Source organism: Chamaea fasciata, unplaced genomic scaffold, assembly GCF_029207755.1.
Source record: "Chamaea fasciata isolate MVZ Bird 193981 ecotype frontalis unplaced genomic scaffold, bChaFas1.0.hap1 SCAF_4, whole genome shotgun sequence".
In the NCBI taxonomy this organism is placed as follows: domain Eukaryota; kingdom Metazoa; phylum Chordata; class Aves; order Passeriformes; family Sylviidae; genus Chamaea; species Chamaea fasciata.
The window spans coordinates 29,615,259-29,633,576 of NW_027094089.1; the positions used below are offsets into that span (position 1 = coordinate 29,615,259).

General features: G+C 39.6%; 1 protein-coding gene across 1 annotated transcript in view; it reads left to right on the forward strand.

Annotated features, from left to right (window-relative positions):
• ZSWIM6 (zinc finger SWIM-type containing 6) overlaps window positions 1–9,475 on the forward strand; it is a 108,041-nt gene extending 98,566 nt beyond the window's left edge. Inside the window, exons 11-14 of the mRNA XM_066181190.1 lie at window positions 2,325–2,482; window positions 3,002–3,165; window positions 4,931–5,012; window positions 6,872–9,475. Coding sequence (XP_066037287.1) covers window positions 2,325–2,482; window positions 3,002–3,165; window positions 4,931–5,012; window positions 6,872–7,734 — 1,267 coding nt within the window. The 3' untranslated portion in view covers window positions 7,735–9,475. The remainder of the gene's footprint in view (window positions 1–2,324; window positions 2,483–3,001; window positions 3,166–4,930; window positions 5,013–6,871) is intronic.
• The last annotated feature ends 8,843 nt before the right edge of the window (window positions 9,476–18,318 follow it).

The following is an 18,318-nucleotide window of genomic DNA, read 5'->3' on the forward strand; positions in this document are numbered from 1 at the left end:
GCAGTCTTCTGCACTTCTTAAATTCTCCTGAAGAAAGACAATTATTCTTTCCATTCACACCAAAATGTTAGTTCAGTGAATAAAGGACTCCCAATACAAACCCTTTCTTGAGGGGACAAGAATAAAGCAAACATGAAGCTGGAAAGTCTGTCTTATGGCTGAGAGATTGATAGGTCAGAAGATGAAAACTTGAACATCTTGTCTTCCATGGGAGGGAGGAAGTGGCTGTGGCAAGGACAGAAAACCCATCTGGAAGTTAGTAAAGGTGCTGCATGGAAATCTCTACAGCTGGTCATGCTTTTAGAATTGAAGTTTCTTTCCTCACATCAACATTTATTAAAGAAGTTAATTTCCCAAGATCCCAGCTAGTTGCTCTTCAGATAGAAGTGTTAAGTTTCAGTCTGCATACAAGTCTAGATGGGTCAATTACCAGCAGCTCAGGAGTATTTAACCACCACCTGTTGCTGTGTAATTTTTTGAGTTCTATTTTAGTGTATGGAACACTCAGTATGAAATAAATTGAAACTGAGACCAGAAAGCCTTTCCTGTATGCACCTCAGGTCTGCAAGGATAGGGTTGTGCAGTCCTTGATGGTCACTTCTGTATACAGTTTTCTGCATGCAGCACTGAAACATACGGAGCATAACCTTGGAGAATGTGGATCTGCAGTGACCTAGTTGACTGCTCACTTGGAATCTGAACTTGAATATTTGGCTTAATTTGGCTTGATCCCTTTTAAGCCTGAATTTCAGCCAGGCTTTGGGAGCCAGACTTTAATGGTTATGTTTAATCACAAGGTAGCTTTGCTAAAACCTAACTAAATAATTGATGTTTCAAAGGAGAAAAAAAAAAGTTAAGAATGCCAAACCTACTTGTGCTTTTCTGGTGTTCCCTAACCTTGCCAAAATTTTGTGAAAGCTACCAATTCACAACAGCATTTCTTTTCACAGCAAAAGAGCACAAAAGCTGGCAGTGAAATTCAAAGTGACAAAACATTTCTCCAAAACAGCCTTTCTTTCATACTTTTTGTCTATTTACTGTTACTCGTAACCTACTAATCCCTTTTTTCATTTAATAGTTAGGATCTTTTCTGTTCATTGGAGCTATCTTATAATGCACCTCTGCAACTTCACTCTATGCTGGGAAAAAATCAGCTTTAGAATATGTTTATAACGAGGTGTCTTAGTTCTGCTAGAGAATAGATTTGACTTCATACAAGAGGGTTTTTTTCATATTTTCATGCACTTATATGTATGTGGTTGTTATTTGTATGGTGTGTTGTATTTTTATGTGTCGACTAGATGCCTTCCCATATATTCAAAATTACTTTTCTCAGTAAATTCTTAAATATATTACTATGCTATATTATTATTATACTAATATATCATATGCTTCAGGGATCTAAAAAGAAACCTGATGGAACTTAAATCCATCTTGATGCAAAAAAAAAAAAAAAAAAAAGGACATACTCCACAGCTGCTTACAGAACATAGGTATTTAAGAAATTTAACTTACATTTAAATGTGCTTATTCTGTAAGAAATAGTCTATCACTGAAAAACACAATGAATTTTCAGTGTTTGGTAGTTGAAGTTTTATTGACAAAAGTGATGCAACTTCCTCGATCCTCACAGATCACTTTCTTCTAGAAAATCACGTGCCTATGAAAGCTGGTAGAAACAGACCTCAGGTGCTAAGAGAAATCAAGAAGCTAAGCACTGGAAAAGCTTTTCTTCTGGACATTGCCTTATTACTATTTCTTTAACTATTCATATGTTGAAACTATGCTTAAGTGTGTTGAAATAAAAGCCTATTTTTGTTCACTCTTTTTTTTTTGTACTGACATTTAGAGAGTAGCTGGTGTACTCTCTGTATCTAGTGTATTGCAAGGGCAGTAATGTTAAGTCTTTGCTCTGGGCTTCATTTGGATTGTAGTAGTCAACAACACAGTAATTTGAATTTTTTAAGTATGAGTGCTCCTTGTTGGATAACACTGTTGTTGATTGATAAATACTTGATGAGAAAATGGAGTCTGAAAATAATTTTAAAGGAAACATCTCTGTAACTGCTGTTTGTGACCCTAACATTAGATTATGGTACATTATAAAATATTGGTAGGTTAAAAATGCCTATTGATGTAGGAAAGTTTGGCAAATTGACTTTTGAGATTACCCAAGAAGAGAAGTGGTTTTCCAATATTTTTTTTCTGAAACTGAAAAAGCATATTTCATAGACAATACCAAGAATTCTTGCAGCTTTAATTTAGCTTGTGTGCAACTAAATGTAATAGTATTTTAATGAAAGAGGATTTATTTCTTACTTCAGGTTGCTGGTACTGGAATCCACAGCTCCTTCAGGAGACCTCTCCCGCCCTCACCACATAGCATCCGTTGTTCCAAACCGGTATCCCCGCTGGTTCACCCTAAGTCATATCGAATCCCAGCAGTGTGAACTGGCATCAACCATGCTAACAGCAGCCAAAGGTACATTGCTGTCAGTTATGTAGTCAACTAAATGTGTGCTTTTAATATTGCATGGGTAAACAGATCATAAAACTTGTGTTTAGGAGTCCGGATCACAGTCGGGCAGTAGTTTGAAATGGGTACAACAAGCTGAACTGGCTTAAATCTGTCATGTAGTTTTCCAGCAAAGTTGTTAATTTAGTTAGCTGGTAGCTAGATGGGCTTGGAATGAGGCTGATGGGACAGCTTTTTGTTCTCCTGACACATGACATTGACTATGAGACACAGATGTGGACAAGTTAGTTTTAAAACTGACAAATCAGAGTGGTTTTTGTCCCTGCACTGCACTAACACCTTCAGACAGAGGAGTTTGTGGTCTCTTATATCTTTCACTCATTTAATTATAGAAGGTTTCTGAAAACAGAGTGTGTATAATTGAAACATCATACTATTGCATGGCAATGTCAGGCTCAGTTATAATGGATCTCTGGGTGTTTTGGGAGCTTGTTCCATTTTGGTGTTTCTGTTTACACCTTGCAGGTGATGTTCGGAGACTGGAAACAGTGTTAGAATCCATCCAGAAAAATATCCACTCCTCCTCACACATCTTCAAACTTGCCCAGGATGCATTTAAAATAGCAACACTCATGGACAGCTTGCCAGACATAACTCTTCTGAAAGTTTCTCTGGAGTTGGGCCTTCAGGTATTTCCCTCATTTGGTGTTATTATAATAGAAGAAGGAAATTTGATGCAGTGTTGGTGCATGTAGCTTTTAAGCACAGGAAAGGATATTGCCTTTGGACTCTGTCTGGACTTGGTTTCAAGTTCTGTTTTCTAATACAAGGCTTAATGTACAGGTAAACACAGACCAAGAATCTGCACAGCCCCTTTGTGCCATTCAGGTGGAAGGCAGAGTTGGCATTTGCTGACTGTGCTCTTCTGTTCAGGGGTGAAAGAGGACCAGTGTGGTGGGTTCAGGATTATGTGTAGGACTGGGTAGAAAGTGAAATTACTCTGCTTGACAGAAATGCACTGTGTTTTCTGTGTGGTCTTCAGGGGTTTCTTCCTTTTCTTTCTCTTCCTTTCCCCTGAATGGGATCTGGTACATGCTTGCTGAAAGCCATGGTCAACCATAGCGACTAACTGCTGAGGCAGAGCATGTTGACAATGGCCCTCTCACTTCCATTGAAGTCCTGTACTCCACAAGCTGTGGTATAGTCAGATACATCTGAGTGTGCTTGAGGTGTACAAGTACTGCAGATCAGTTGTCAGACTCTGAAGAGAGACTTTGCAAGCTAAAACGAGACAGCCAAGTAGTAATATTACCTGACACTTTTGAATTTTAGAGTTTATGCAGTTCATTTCAACAAAGGTAAATACCTCCATCCCTCTTCAGGGAATTCTGAAAAAGACATACAAAGATCAGAAAACCATTTATTACTTTGCTTCAGTAAATAAAGGTCCAAAGAATTCTGGGGAAGAATATTTCCCAATTGTTTCTCATGCTGAAGAAAGGTACTAAAATCTTTAATAAAAAATCTGAGGGTTTTGTATGCTTTGTTAGGCTTTCATATTTCCATGGTCACTGTGGAAATCTGTTTCATTTGCCTTAAATGTTTATGTGAGAGAGAGAAAAATCCTTACAATTGACCTGTGTGTCACCTCAAGCTTTCACCAAGTATTGTTCTATGGAAACAGCACACTTTGGGTATTAGTGTATTCATGGATACTCTTTTGTGGTTAACATTGTCATCAGAGTATCTTCAGCAAGGTCTAGTGAAAGTAATATCACAAACCAAACACACTGGAACTCTTGCAGAATTTGCTCACTGTTCTGTTCCAAGCTTACCAAAAGTGTTTTAAGAATCTTAAAGATTTGTTTTCCAAAAAGACGATGCATTCCAGTTTTCTGGTAGTCATTCCCAGCCGTGTAGTTTCTTACAGTAACGCTTTTTCTGCAAGAAACAGTGTCAGCACTGTCTCTAGTGGCCTACAGATGATTCCCCCTTCTTTCTCCTCAACTTAATTGTAATTAGGTTGTCTGTATTCAGTATCTCCTACCTGGCTACTTAAAACAATTATATGCCCTGGAATATCACACAGTGATTACCCATAGTACCAATATTACCAACTTGTGCATAGAGGGAGGAGATGTTACATAATTTAATTCCAGTAATTGGTTGTTGGTTTTTCTTGTTTGGTAGAAGACTTTTTTATGGGATAGTGCGTTTTCTTGCCCCCAGATAAAGCAGTCTCTGTCCTCTATCCTTGAAGGATATGCACTTGGAATTATTCTTTGCATGCTGTTCAAAATATCTGAACAGTGTTTTTTAAATTGTTTGACATATCAGCTGAAAAAGAGGAAATGGAGTGGAGAGGGCAAAAGACTACCATTATTAACTCCAGTGTGTTTGCCTATGGCCTTGGTTTTCAATTTAATTTTTATTTTGTTTGTGTTCTTTTAACAGGTGATGCGGATGACGCTGTCAACGCTGAATTGGCGACGGCGGGAAATGGTGAGGTGGTTGGTAACATGTGCAACAGAAGTAGGTATGTTCTGAAATGTTTCTCTTGTCAGCTACTCTTATGGGGCTTGATCTTCCTAGTCAACACGCAAGTTCTGCAAATGGCTCCCACTTCATGTTCATCTCTAAAATTCCTTTGGTGAGAACACATTATGGCAGTGATTAGTGGGTATTTTTAGGCACAAAGCAAATGAGACAATAGTTGAGTAATGTAGTTTGACTTCTTTCCCCCATAAGGTGTAGGTGTGCATAACCTATGGGAAGTACCCATTTGCAAGTACTGAATACCCAAAATACTCAGTACAGAAGTGGGAGAACAGTGCTCTCTCAGGTAGCATATTCATATCATTTTTGGGCTTTGCCGTAGATTTCCTGCATGTCTTCATGAGGCATCCCATAAACCTTCTGTGGTAAGGTTTACCATCTTCAAAATGAGGGTACAGGGGTCTGAGAAAGAAGATGAGTACATTGAAAGCTGTATAGCTGTTAAAAAAAAAAAAAAAAAAAAAAGCAGCAATACTAATGGGAACAATCTAAGTACTTTTCATAGTGGAGCCATTTTAATTGTCATTAAAGGTATTTCTGCAGAACATGTTTTTCTGTTTTATTTCTTCCTTTTTCTTATATTTGAGTTGGATTGTATTGCTCATATGCTTCTTTAGTTTCAGAACTTTGGACGATTGCTGCTGCTTATTCTCTGTATTAATTTATTCTTTGCTTTATGCTTAGCTGGCCATATTTTGTTGTCAGTAGCATGGGGAAATAGAGGTTGCCTTTGGATACCCTCAGCCAGAAAGTGGTTTGTGTCTGCAAATTTTCATGCAATGCTCTTGTTTTATTGCTTTTATATCTTTCCTAAGATAATTTTTGCTGAGGTTATCTCACAGATATTAGTGCCTGAATATTATTTGTGCAGTTGCATCTCAGCAAATAAAATATGGGGTTTAAAATTGCTTTAAATTGGTTTACATATGCTAATAGAAATGTCCTGTAAAGAACCTATGATATCGTGCAGAGTACTCTTGAGACTTAATCAACACAGTAATCAATCAATATGGTAATGCTAGGAATTTGTTTATTTAAGTGAAGATACTGTATTCTCTAGCTATCCTGGTTTGCTGCAAATGAGTGAAGGGGTGCATGGGAAGCATCAGAATCCTGCAGAGCAAATGAAGACCTCTGTGTGTGGTTTAGGTGGGCTCACAAATGTGTGTAAACTGCCTCTAGCAATAAGGCATTCCAGTTAGCTCTAGGTTCAGTTTATGGAACCTATCAGTCAGTGTTTCCTCCGCCTGCCAAACACACTGGTAATACAGTGACACTGAGAGATACAGTATCCAGTAGTTCATATTGCTCATTGTATTTCCCTAATAAGGATCTTGATGATCATGTACTTAAGAATTTGATTGCTTTAAGGTATGCTTAGTAAGTTTTGCTGAGGTATGCCATGATGTTCTCTTAAGACAGCCATTTTGCCTACTTTTCATATGTGCTGTGCCGTGAGTTTTACAGTGAGAAAAGAGGTTGTATTTGCTCTGGTGTGCAAGGTGGGGCCTGCTTTTGAGTGAGATGATGAGACAAAATGAGCCAGAATGTTTTACCCAAATTGTCTTAAGTAAAATAGCTCAGCTGTCACAACAGGAGATTATAGCTTATCTTGCAGGCTATTTGTGTTATTTTCTGGGTTTATGTGCTTGCTGCAGAGTTTGCACGATAGTCTTGGTTTCAGTGTTCTTTTTTAGCCATGCTGTCTGTGAGCCCTTCTTGCTGGGACTGGGGTGTACTGGTAACCTCTCAGACGTCGTGGGAAGTATCATTTCCTGCTGAACATCTCTATCTGCTGAGTTTTATCAGTTGTGGCTAATCCTTTCTTTCTCTCCTCAGGTGTTTATGCACTGGATAGTATAATGCAAAACTGGTTTACACTTTTCACTCCAACAGAAGCCACTAGTATTGTTGCTACAACAGTGATGTCCAACAGCACCATCGTCCGTCTACATCTGGACTGCCATCAGCAGGAGAAGCTGGCCGGCAGTGCTAGGACGCTTGCTCTACAGTGTGCCATGAAGGATCCTCAAAACTGTGCCCTTTCTGCATTGACCCTATGTGAAAAGGATCACATAGCTTTTGAGACCGCTTACCAAATCGTTCTAGATGCTGCTACAGCTGGCATGAGCTACTCGCAGCTTTTTACCATAGCACGATACATGGAGCACCGTGGTTACCCCATGCGGGCCTACAAGCTGGCCACTTTGGCCATGACACATCTCAACCTGAGTTACAATCAGGACACACACCCTGCCATTAATGACGTTCTGTGGGCATGTGCGCTCAGCCACTCCCTTGGGAAAAATGAGCTAGCAGCTATTATACCTCTGGTGGTCAAAAGTGTCAAGTGTGCAACAGTACTGTCGGACATTTTGCGTAGGTGTACTTTGACCACTCCTGGCATGGTGGGACTTCATGGAAGGAGGAACTCTGGTAAGCTCATGTCACTGGACAAAGCCCCTTTACGGCAACTCTTGGATGCCACGATTGGAGCCTACATTAATACAACTCATTCACGTCTCACTCACATCAGCCCACGACACTATAGTGAGTTTATAGAGTTCCTCAGCAAGGCACGAGAGACCTTCCTAATGGCTCATGATGGTCACATCCAGTTTACACAGTTTATTGACAACCTAAAACAAATCTACAAAGGCAAAAAGAAACTGATGATGCTGGTTCGTGAACGGTTTGGTTGATGAAAATGATGAAAATGTGAGAATGGGGATCTGGGGGGGAGGGGTGGTTTATTTTTACTTGAGCCTGCCTTTGTATCCTTTTTAACTTAAAGAAACAGAGCCACACCGGTATTATATGTGTATAGTTATATTGAGTTTGCAAACTAAACTGTCATATTGTGAAAGTTTGTGTGTTTAATTTTCTTTTCTTTTTTTCCTGTTTTGTATGAGAGAGAGGTTAAAAAAGGTTTGGTTTACACTGAGTATATGTTGTCAAGTGGCAAAAGCCCACATCGCTCTCCTGTTCTTTCTGTATACGTTCACAGCCTCAAAAACAAACATATATTGCAATGGCTTTAAAAACCAAACAAAACACCTCCATCCTGTGATAAGTACCTCGAATGGATTCAGCTTTACTCCTTTGTAACTCATCCTTACATTTCAGCATATTTAAACAAACCAACAAATGAAATACTAATAGTTAAAAGGCTGACCACGTGGCTTTGCAGTGCTGTTCATCCAGAAGCATGGCACACAATGCTTGTGCATGTGGAAACTTAGCAACTGTCAACATACATTCTCAGGGATTTATCAAAAATATTAAAAAATGAATGAGAGCATTTATTGTACTGTATATATATTATAGTATATGTCTGAATATTGAAAAATATAACATTAACTAATTTATAAAAAAAAATCTATGTAATGCAAAATACTTGAAGCTGCAGTAGCTTGGTTTTAAACAAAAAAGAAAAACCTATCAGAAGGACTAAAGTGCGCCTTGCTTCAGGGTTGGCTCAGGTGGTGAACTATATGCTGGGCATCTATGCAGAGCCGCCTTTTGGATTGCATGGTTGGACTGATACCTATTGGGGAAAATTTTATATATATATTTATACAACCTGTGTATACATATGTATGTATACACACATACACACATGCTTGTAACAGGCACTATAGTAAAGAGGGACAACAAAAAATACACAGCCAGAGCAGCAAGCCTTAGCATTAAGAATACAGTATGCCAGAGTTGGGGTTTGTGCCTCCTAGCCTAGAAGACTTAAAGAATATCCTTTTTGACACAAAACACAAAATGTTTTCCAAAACTATTGACATGATATGTTACGCCTTTGCAGTGAGCTAATAATAAGCTAACCTTTGTGCACAAATAACATATATATATATTATATATATATATTCTGCATAGGTATTTTGACTTTGTGCAGGACAGAAAGTTGTGTAGGTATGACTGTTCTACTTTTCAGTTTGTTTTTTTAATATATTTTATTTTCTCTAGAATTACTCAAACAAAAGCAGCCTTCTATCTTGCCTTGTCTTAATGCTTTAAAATAACCAAACTGGAGATCTAACTACCAAACTGTTCATTATATTATTAAGTACCAACTTTGGTTACAGTATAGTGTCTTTACTTTAGCTGATGGTTCTGTATCCTTGTGCTTTTTAAAGCCGTTTTTATGTTTTGGTGCAAAAGTTGTCCAGTGTCTCTTGTTCCCTTCATTAGAGAACATGCTAGAGGTATGTTTGTAGGTATTTTTGTTTAGAAAAACTATTTCATGCTCTCCATTTTATTTATTATAATAGGTAAAAAGGTTGTACTTCATCACCCATGTAAACATGCTCATGAAGTTGAAAGTAATTAAGATTTGATACACTGATATCAATTTATTTATGTAACTAAATCACTGTTTTATAAACTTGTTAATGATCAACAATTTTTTTGTTTTGATTAAAATTAGTTTTTTGAAAGTTGATTCTGCTTCCTTTAATGGGTCTGTTACTGGAATTGAATTGTGTTCATAGATCATGATTGCCTGTCTGATGATTTCGCTGCAGTGTGGTGGTATGCAATACGACCATCAAGTCCAGGAAATAAATGTTGTGTTCCTCAAAAAGCCCCTGAGGAGTGGTAGTGTTCACAGCTGCTGGTGGAAGAAGACCTGGTACTTCAGAGAAGGGGCCAAATACTGCCTGTGTCTGTACATCAAACAGTAAGCCTTGACGTACCATCCTGGTAGGATCCTGGAGGGTGTGTGCATGTGTTTCCACTCTGGATTATTTATTTGGGTGACCATGGAAGTTGACATGTGCTCCAGATGTATTCAAAGACAATTCTTCCTGTTAGTTGATTGGCTTTTCTAAAGTGTTTTATGTCTTTTGAGTCTTGGTCATCAGGTGATAGCTGATATTTCTGGTTTTTGGAGCCCTTGCTCCATAGGAATTGTGTGAATTTTCTAGCCCTCGGAGAATAATGCAGTACAACATGGTTGCAAATTGAAGAGAAGCTCTCTGCTTTACCACCATTTAATCATCTTAGAAATGTTACTTGATGTCATGTTTGATCTGATCACCTTCAATTCCTTTGGTTTTTTTTTTAGTATCTTCAGCTGAAAAGAGAATTAGTATGCAGCAAGCAACTAACAAAGATACCAGTGTAACCGTGAATTCTGTCAGTGGGGCTTGCATCACTGAGGATTAAGAAGGAAAAGGTCCGAATCTTTGTACAACTTGTCATGTAAAATACGAGTCTTTCACCAAGTCTTGCTAACAGCTGAGATGTCCTGGCCTAATAGTGCTAACATTCCTGTGACATTTTGTGACTTCTATTCCTTCCAAGTATTGACTTCTCATTACATTTTTGGTTCATTACTTCATGCTAGATGAATTATGTGTCACGGGCAGTAGCCCACAAAGGAAAGAAATGTCACTCCATTCTGTAATAGGGTCTACATGGTTGCTTTTTTTTATGGTTGTTTGAGTTGGGGTTTTTTTTCCTAATTTTACAAATAATGCCACAGTAAGGATAGTTCTGGATTATGTAGATTGCAAACCTGAAGCCTCTTTGAAGACGAGGCGTTAGAATTAAACGCAGTCATGGTAGTTGTCACCTGGTCAGTACAAGCATGTGGCTGCTTCTTGCAGAACTAATGGAGTTCTGTTTAGCTTATTTTCATGACTGAGTAAAATCTCTTCTTTTTTTGCACTGGTACTGTGCAGTGCAGTTTACCACATTACAAGCCCCCAGGGACACCAGAGCCTTGGCCAATCTCTCTAGTAAACATGTCTCAGTATGTGCTGCCCTTGGTTTGTGAAGGCAGGAGGAATCCACCAAAAAAAGAAAAGCCTGAGGGCTCTTGCTAGAAGCTTTCGAAAGTCTGAAAGTCACTCTTTAATATTTCTTTAGTGTTCTGTCAAATTAGTTTGAGCTTTTCCTTTCAGTTTTGGGTTTGTTTTGGGGTTTTTTTTTAGCAATTCAGGTTTTCATGTAAGTGGGTGTAAGTAACAAGTAAGTGCAGTAAAGCTGGAGTGCTGCTTACACGGAAGTTTTGTCTTCTGAGGTGTAGTTAAGAGTGAATTTGCAGTAATTTTTTCTCACGGAGATGCCTTCAATTTCATAAAACTTAGGATTTTTTATTGAAAAATCATGCAACCTTCCATTTCTGCTTCAAAAACAAAAGTTCCAGGAGTTCATCTCATTTTAATGGAGGATATGATTTGGAAAAATAGCAGTGTAACTGATACCTTTACCTGAATTCAGAAGTATGATACCCTTAGGTATCGTCTTGCTCTACAGTTTTGGCTAGAGATGGAGTATTCAGAGACAAATATTTTTCCACTATTTTAAATGCTTGCCCTGTTTATGTACTCTGTGCAAGGATAAATGGGGAAACAAGGTGCATAAACCACAGAGTGTTTTGCCAGACCCTTGCATTGCAACAGGCAAGACTATACTGAATGTGAAACGAAAAGCTTTGTAAAAATCTTAATTGGAGAGACAGCGAAGTTTCTGGCAGCTTTACTTGTGAGAAGAGGTTGCTGGGATCTGCCTCCTCTGGAGAAGAGTACACTCCGTATTGCACATGGGGAGATAAGTTTTGCCTTCCCTAACACCCTGGGCAGTCAGCATGAAGTAGCACCTACCTGTCAGCTGAAATGTTTGCAATGCATCTTTACGGTGCTATCTGTATCCCTGCTTTTACTAAAAATAGAGAATTGTGTGCTCTGAGAAAAAGAATCTGTCTTAAAAAGAAAATTACATCAGCTGCTGTTTTTGCAGGCAACTCCAAGGTTATAGAATCTAAGATTTCTATTAACATTATTGACCACAAAGCACAAGTTATTTCTAAAGCCAACCTTGACTAACTTCTATAGCTCTTTAGGTAGAGATCAGTACTGACTAGGAAGTACCACAATCAAGAAACCACCCAGTGAGTAATTTTTGCTGAGTTTTGTGACAAATGTATTTCATTGTTGAGAATTTTTTCTTGCTCTTTAGCCTTTGTCCTTTTGCATATGTAATTTAAAGAGCTTTGTATTTGGAAAAATGTTTACATGAAAGGTAATGTACTTGTGGTTTGGTGATGTAAAATGAGCAACAGGGCTATTGCTTGGTAACCTTGGTCCATGGTGTAGGAAGAATCTGTGGAGCAGTGAATGGGAAGGGCGAGCTGGTGCAGGGGCTGGTGAGCTCACTGAAGCCTAAGGGAGCAGCCACAGCTGAAGTGCAAAACCAGCACTGTCTGCCTTTCTACCACTCTGACCTTGAAATTGTTTGTTTGACCACAGGGAAGTCTTGGTTTGGTGTCTCAGGCATCAAAAGCACATCACTGTTGGCAGAAGGATTCTGGAAAGTCAAAAAATGGATGAGTGTGATTGAGGACAGAGCTAAATATTCCTCTGGTGAAGCTGCTGGAATTACATCAAGGCTAATGTTGGCAGACACTTTTGGGAAGCCTGTTAGTTATAGGAAAAAAAAGTAGCAAGAGGAGGAGTGCCAAATTCTGCCTGGTCAGTGGGCAGGAGAATCACTTGATGTCTGTGGCCTTCATTTCCAGATGATCTACATTGCATTAAGCAGCAGAATACCTACTTGTAACACTGTATTTCCTGGCTTTTCCAGTGCCCAGACAAAAGTCAGGTAGGTGGCAGCTCATGTCTTATCAAATGGTGTTCCAGAAGCCTTCTGTGCCTTCTGAGAAAGCAGGGCATGGGAAAAAGGCTGGCCCTGCTTGGGCCATCTTGCCAGTGTCTTGAGGTACCCTGAGAGCACAGCCAAACCGATTCAAGAGGCCAAGATTGCAACAGGGAAAATTACATGAAATGCTTTCCCAGAAAATTCCCATTTGTAAAACTCTTAACAGCAGTTGGTCACTTAAATGAATGGAAATTGTGGGTTCTGAAGAAAACATGATGTCTTTCGTGCCTCTAATTGACGCTTCAAACATGTTTAGTATATCAATAGATTAATTAAAAATATCCCAAATAAACACCAAAGTGGAAGACATGTTAACTTGTTCCTGAAATGAACAAATATACTTGGAGAGGAATTTTGTCACACTCAAACTCTGCCTGTTGCACTGTGAACGTGAAGGTGTGAAAGGCAGCTGTCACTAACACCTTTTTGACAACCGTCACCCCTCTCCAGCTCATTTTGGTGGGAGAGAGGTAAGGAGGTATTTTTGGGTGGTGTTTTCTTAGTCTAAAACCTTTCTCTCTCTAGCTACCTCATGACTGATTCCAGGTATGGTATAGATGCAGCATGGGAAGACTCTGCCTGGTTACTCAGGATGTGTTTGATCCACCAATCCTCTGTGTCAATACAAATGTCTGACCCAGTGTGTACTTTTTTTCTCCAGCAGCCTGAAATTTCTACATCTTTGAGGAGGTTGTCTCCACTTCTGTCATGCTGCAAGTTCTGGGGACATCTAAGTTTTGAAAAATGACCCTCTCCAACCATTCCTGAAAGTCTGGAGTCTAATTTTAACACACTATGTGCTACAAGGCCTTTGATAATTAGTTATTTAGTTACTAAATAGTAATTTAGCAGGTCTTTCATATTCTTTGTCTAAATCATATAATGAGAAACTGAGAAGCCTAATAGATGTGTTCAGAAATTTTAATGTGAAACGAAACCAAAATACTGAAGAAGCATTGCTTTATGGACTGGTGATTGTAGAGGAAGACTGTGCTCAAGGATTTTCATCTGCTTTGAACTTCTCAGTATTTTATGTGAAGGAAAGTCCATGTGAGAAAGACTTAATTAACTATTGCATGGTGGCTTTGGTCTCACAGCCTGCATTTTCCCAGCTATCAGTCCATCTGGAGTGATCCAGGAATTTTTCCTTATCTCCTTATCCTTTTTTTAATCCCACCAGTCACATGGTGTTTACAATGTTATACCATGTTCCTCTTGTAACTGCTGGATTGCATTATGGTAGTGTAGAAGTAGAGTTTGTCCAGATTGGGTTTGGTTTGACTTTGCATGGAAACCTTGAGCCTAATGCTGTAAGTTACTGCACCTCAATTCCACATGGAATTCTCATGTGGAAGAAGTGGCCACCACTCATGAGGAAGCAGTATGGCACTAATCAGAGTTTGATGTCATTCATTTTATGAGCATTTGGACTTCCTTGTACAGCAAATGCACGCAATAAAAGCCAGAAGCTAAGAAGTGATTTTTTTAAAGGCAATAATTTACAACATTTGGTCTTCCATCAGAAAGAATAAAGTCAAGAAAACAGTAATTACTGGCAAGAGTTAGAAGTTCATCCGTCACTAAGCATACACACTGCCAAGGCACAAATTCTCCACTTCTAGAAAATTCAGGCAAACCAGACAGGATGATTTTGTCTTTTAGTTGCCAGTTTAGCACCCAAATGGTCTGTATGTAGTTTGTGAGTGTGTGTGGGAGATCAAATTGGATGAACTGAAATGGCTCTGACTGTTGAGCACAGTATGAAAATGCTAGTTTATGCTAGTTTATGCTGCTGAGGTGGAGAACAACATGTTCCTGGCACACTTACCACATTGGCCATCACACTGAACTGTCTTGTTTCTCACCCTGCATTACTTACAGTACATCTAGGTTATCTATTACCAGCAGTAGTCCCAAATCTCTGTTTTCTAGTGATAGAAAATAAAATGAAAGACAATTCTAGCATCTGGACAGGTGCTTGAGAAGTGCAGCTGCATTGAGAGCTCTGAGCAGAAGTCTGAGCTTTAGTATCTGCTGAGATCAGGACTTGAATTTGCAACTAATTTCACAATGCTTTTGTTTTTGCACTTACAGGTGAGTGTGTTCAGTTCAGACAAATGTCATGGTGTGGGGACAATGTGTGTATGTTGGTGTCCAAGCCCAAACGTGGCTATCATCCATGGGCCAAAGCTTTTCTTCAGATATTGCAGTTAGGTGAAGCATTTGTGGAACAATGCGTGGACCATCTGGGTTGGGTAGCTGATACCCCTATCCATGAACATCCTGCAAGGACAGAGGGCAGCAAGGGGAACAAAACAATGAGTCAGCATGTTTGTTTCTATCCTTAAGCCCATGTCTTGATAAGCCATGGGCATAGGAAGCCCTGGAGAAACTGCTTCTTCCTTCTTTTCACTAGTACTCGTTGCTTCTCTACTGTACAAATGGTGGTAAGGGTTCAGGCAGCAGGTTGAGTGCTGTGCGTAGCATGTGACAGAGAGATCACAGATTTTTCCTTACAGCCTTCCTGTCCTGGGTCCTCTTGTCCCATCCATGAGCCTGACTGACTGCTGCCTTTGTTTGGAGTGAATGCTCATCTGTGCAGCTCTTGGCTTTCTGCAGATGTTGCAACGTGCCAGCAGTTCCGGCAAATTTCTGTATGTAAGAATTGTGAGTAAATAAAATACTGAATTGCAACACTGTGGATTTGTGGTTAAATTCAGAAATTACAGAGTTTTGGAATTCTGCTGTAAAGAATATTCCTTGCCTAGTGCAGTGCATCCTTGATGTCTAGCTTTTCCAACTAGTGGTGGTTTTCAGCTTGCTACTTTTATTTAATGTTCAGCATCATAACTGCAGAGCCCTCTTCATGTTACAGAAAGCACATACAAGACACAGATCTCTGGAAGCTGTAATTCAAGAAGAATAAATACATCTGGGTTTTGGGTTTTTTTCCACAAATTGTTACCGTATATACTGGATGAGTAGAAGTCCTATGGCAGGGATCCTCAACATGAAGACCAGATGTAAGCCTGGAATTGTCTTTTGATTTAGATCTGTTTTAGTAAGATACAGGATCTTACAGCTGAGCTTCTGTGTGTGAATAGTTACTGTGAGGTCAACGGTTAGCTTCCATAAAGTACTTCACTATGAAGAGGGTTTAGAAGCCCAGTGGAGTGCACAGCCTGTTGCTTTAGCAGCTGGTGGGAGCCTGTGCAAAGTGCATCATCATCACCCTGGGGACATCTGCCCAGAGCTGCTGGGGTGATCCCCACTCCCATCCCTTTCTGCAAAGCTCCACTGATGGACCCTGGGAGGAGCCTGTCTTGCTCTGCCTGAAGAAACCCATGGCCGTGTGAGACACAGCACATCTCAGATATGGACTGGAGGGAGTACACCAGGGAAGCTGGAGAGGGAACCTCCAGGCTTTCTTAAAGGGAGAAACTTTTCATTTAATTTCTTTTGTTTTCATTATAACAGCTTAAATAAAAAGCAGAATAGGAGTGAAGAACAAAACTTCAATAAATTGGTTCCTGGCAGCTCTGTTTCACTCACCGATGTTCTGCAAATGTATCAAAGCTCTTTTCAGCCAAGTGCTTAAAAAACTCTCCTATTTAAAGGTAGCTGTTTTACGTGCCTGCTAAAATAGGTTTTCAGACTACTGCTTGCTTGCTTGCTTGCTTACCAAATGGCGCACTACAGGCCTGCTTCAGAAATGTGCATGGGGAGAAAAAAGGGAGATTTTCTCCTTACGTGAAGCTCCCACAACAGTAATGTTATAGCCCTCGGAAGAAGTGGTTCTTGTCTAGCAGCAGCTGCTTTTAAAGTTTGTAAAACAAATTATAACTGACTACAGCATGAGAGCAGTGAAAGTAAAGAGCTATGATGTTAGAGGCTGAAGACAATTAATTCTTTTCATTTAGATAATTTTGGACTACAGAATTAGGTGGCTAGGATGCTGCCATTGCTTTAGGTATGTGTGTGTGCATTCACACATCTCAAAAGTCCTGATAGAGAAACAGAAGATTGTGTCTGTCCCTGCAAGTGCCATATGTTTATAGCTGAGTTATAAAACACTTCAAAGCAGGGGTTTATGATGAAAATAGTAACACATCCTTAAGCATGTTGATGCTAACGTCACCACCATAAAGGGTTTAAAAGAGATATAATTTTTCTGGAAGTAGATATACCGGCTTCTGCCTGAAGTGAAGCTTGTAGTTTCTGTTCTTCAAACCAATTGAATCTTCAGTGGCATCTTAGAAACCCTGGGTGTTGTCTTGACACTTCATTTGGTGCCAGTATGTAGCAAAGTACTGTGTTTGATGTCTGAAAGCTTTTACAATTGCAGTATGAAAATGACAGTCCTTTTCAAAACATGTGATTTTTCCATTGTGCGTGTGATGCAGTGCATATATTTTCTAGCTTCTTACCTACTTCGTATGTCCTGAAATAAAGCCAAATATGAAGCAACTCTAGTTTTTTGTGTTCTGGGTATAATCACTACACCTGCTTTTGATAAAATGCCTCCCATGATAAATTAACTTTTAGTCATTAATGCATTTTACTCATTTTCTTACAGATTTTGCCGAGTTTCTAACTTTCTTATAAGCAACAATAGACATTTTACATTGGCTGTAGCTAAAAACCTTTCACCCAAACTGTTGGGGTCACTTTTGGGCTGGATCCTTCTTTTTTGATAGCAAGCTGCAGCCAGCTTGGGGCTGGAGCAGGGGAGCTGTGCAACATTTCACAGCTGCTCAGGGGAGTGAAACTTGTCTGTCACACTTGTGATGGCAAAGCAGATCAGTAGCCCAGGTGAAGTAATACAATTTGGACTTGAGCTGTGATCCCAGGGGATAACACACTCTGCAAAGCAGCACAAACAACAGCAATAAACACAGGAGTGCTGTTGGACATGGCTGAGCCTTCCTGGGATCACTACCACAGTTTTTCCATTCTTGTGCATGATATGTAGAAACAACATATATTTTTCAGCGGCTGATTGTGGTGTGTCCTTGTTCCCCACGGAACATGGTGTTTTCTGTCACAGAGTCTCCTGGTGTGTGCCAGCTGCCCAATGCAGGCTGGTTCCCCAAGTGAACCATGTGGGATGAAACTATGTTGACTGTAGGGTGAAAAATATGCCTGAAGAGGCTCCAAGACAAGGCAGGGAGTTCTTGGTCAGAATCTGGGGCCACAATTTCACAGGGAAATAAAAACAAGACCATGTTGCTTTGGGGTGAGATGCTCAACCAGCTGCTGATGGGAAGGAAGATAGTCAAGAAATGCTTTCAAAAAGAAAAAAAAGAAAAAAGAAAAAAAAAAACCCCGTAGGTTTAGATTTAAGGAAAAAATTGTGAGGGTGGTGAGGCACTGGAACAGGCTACAGGGAAGTTGTGGATGCCCTATCCCTGGAAGTGTTCAAGACCTGGTTTATTTGAAGGTGTCCTTTGAAGGAAGGGGGTTGAAACTAAATCATCCTCAAGGTCTTCTTCCAAATGAAACAATTTTAAAACAATAATTTAAAAAGAAAATCCCAGAGACAGTGAAAATAAGGTGATTTGTCTGTATCTTCCGAACTGTGGTGTCATCAGCGGTTTTTACAACTGCGGCAG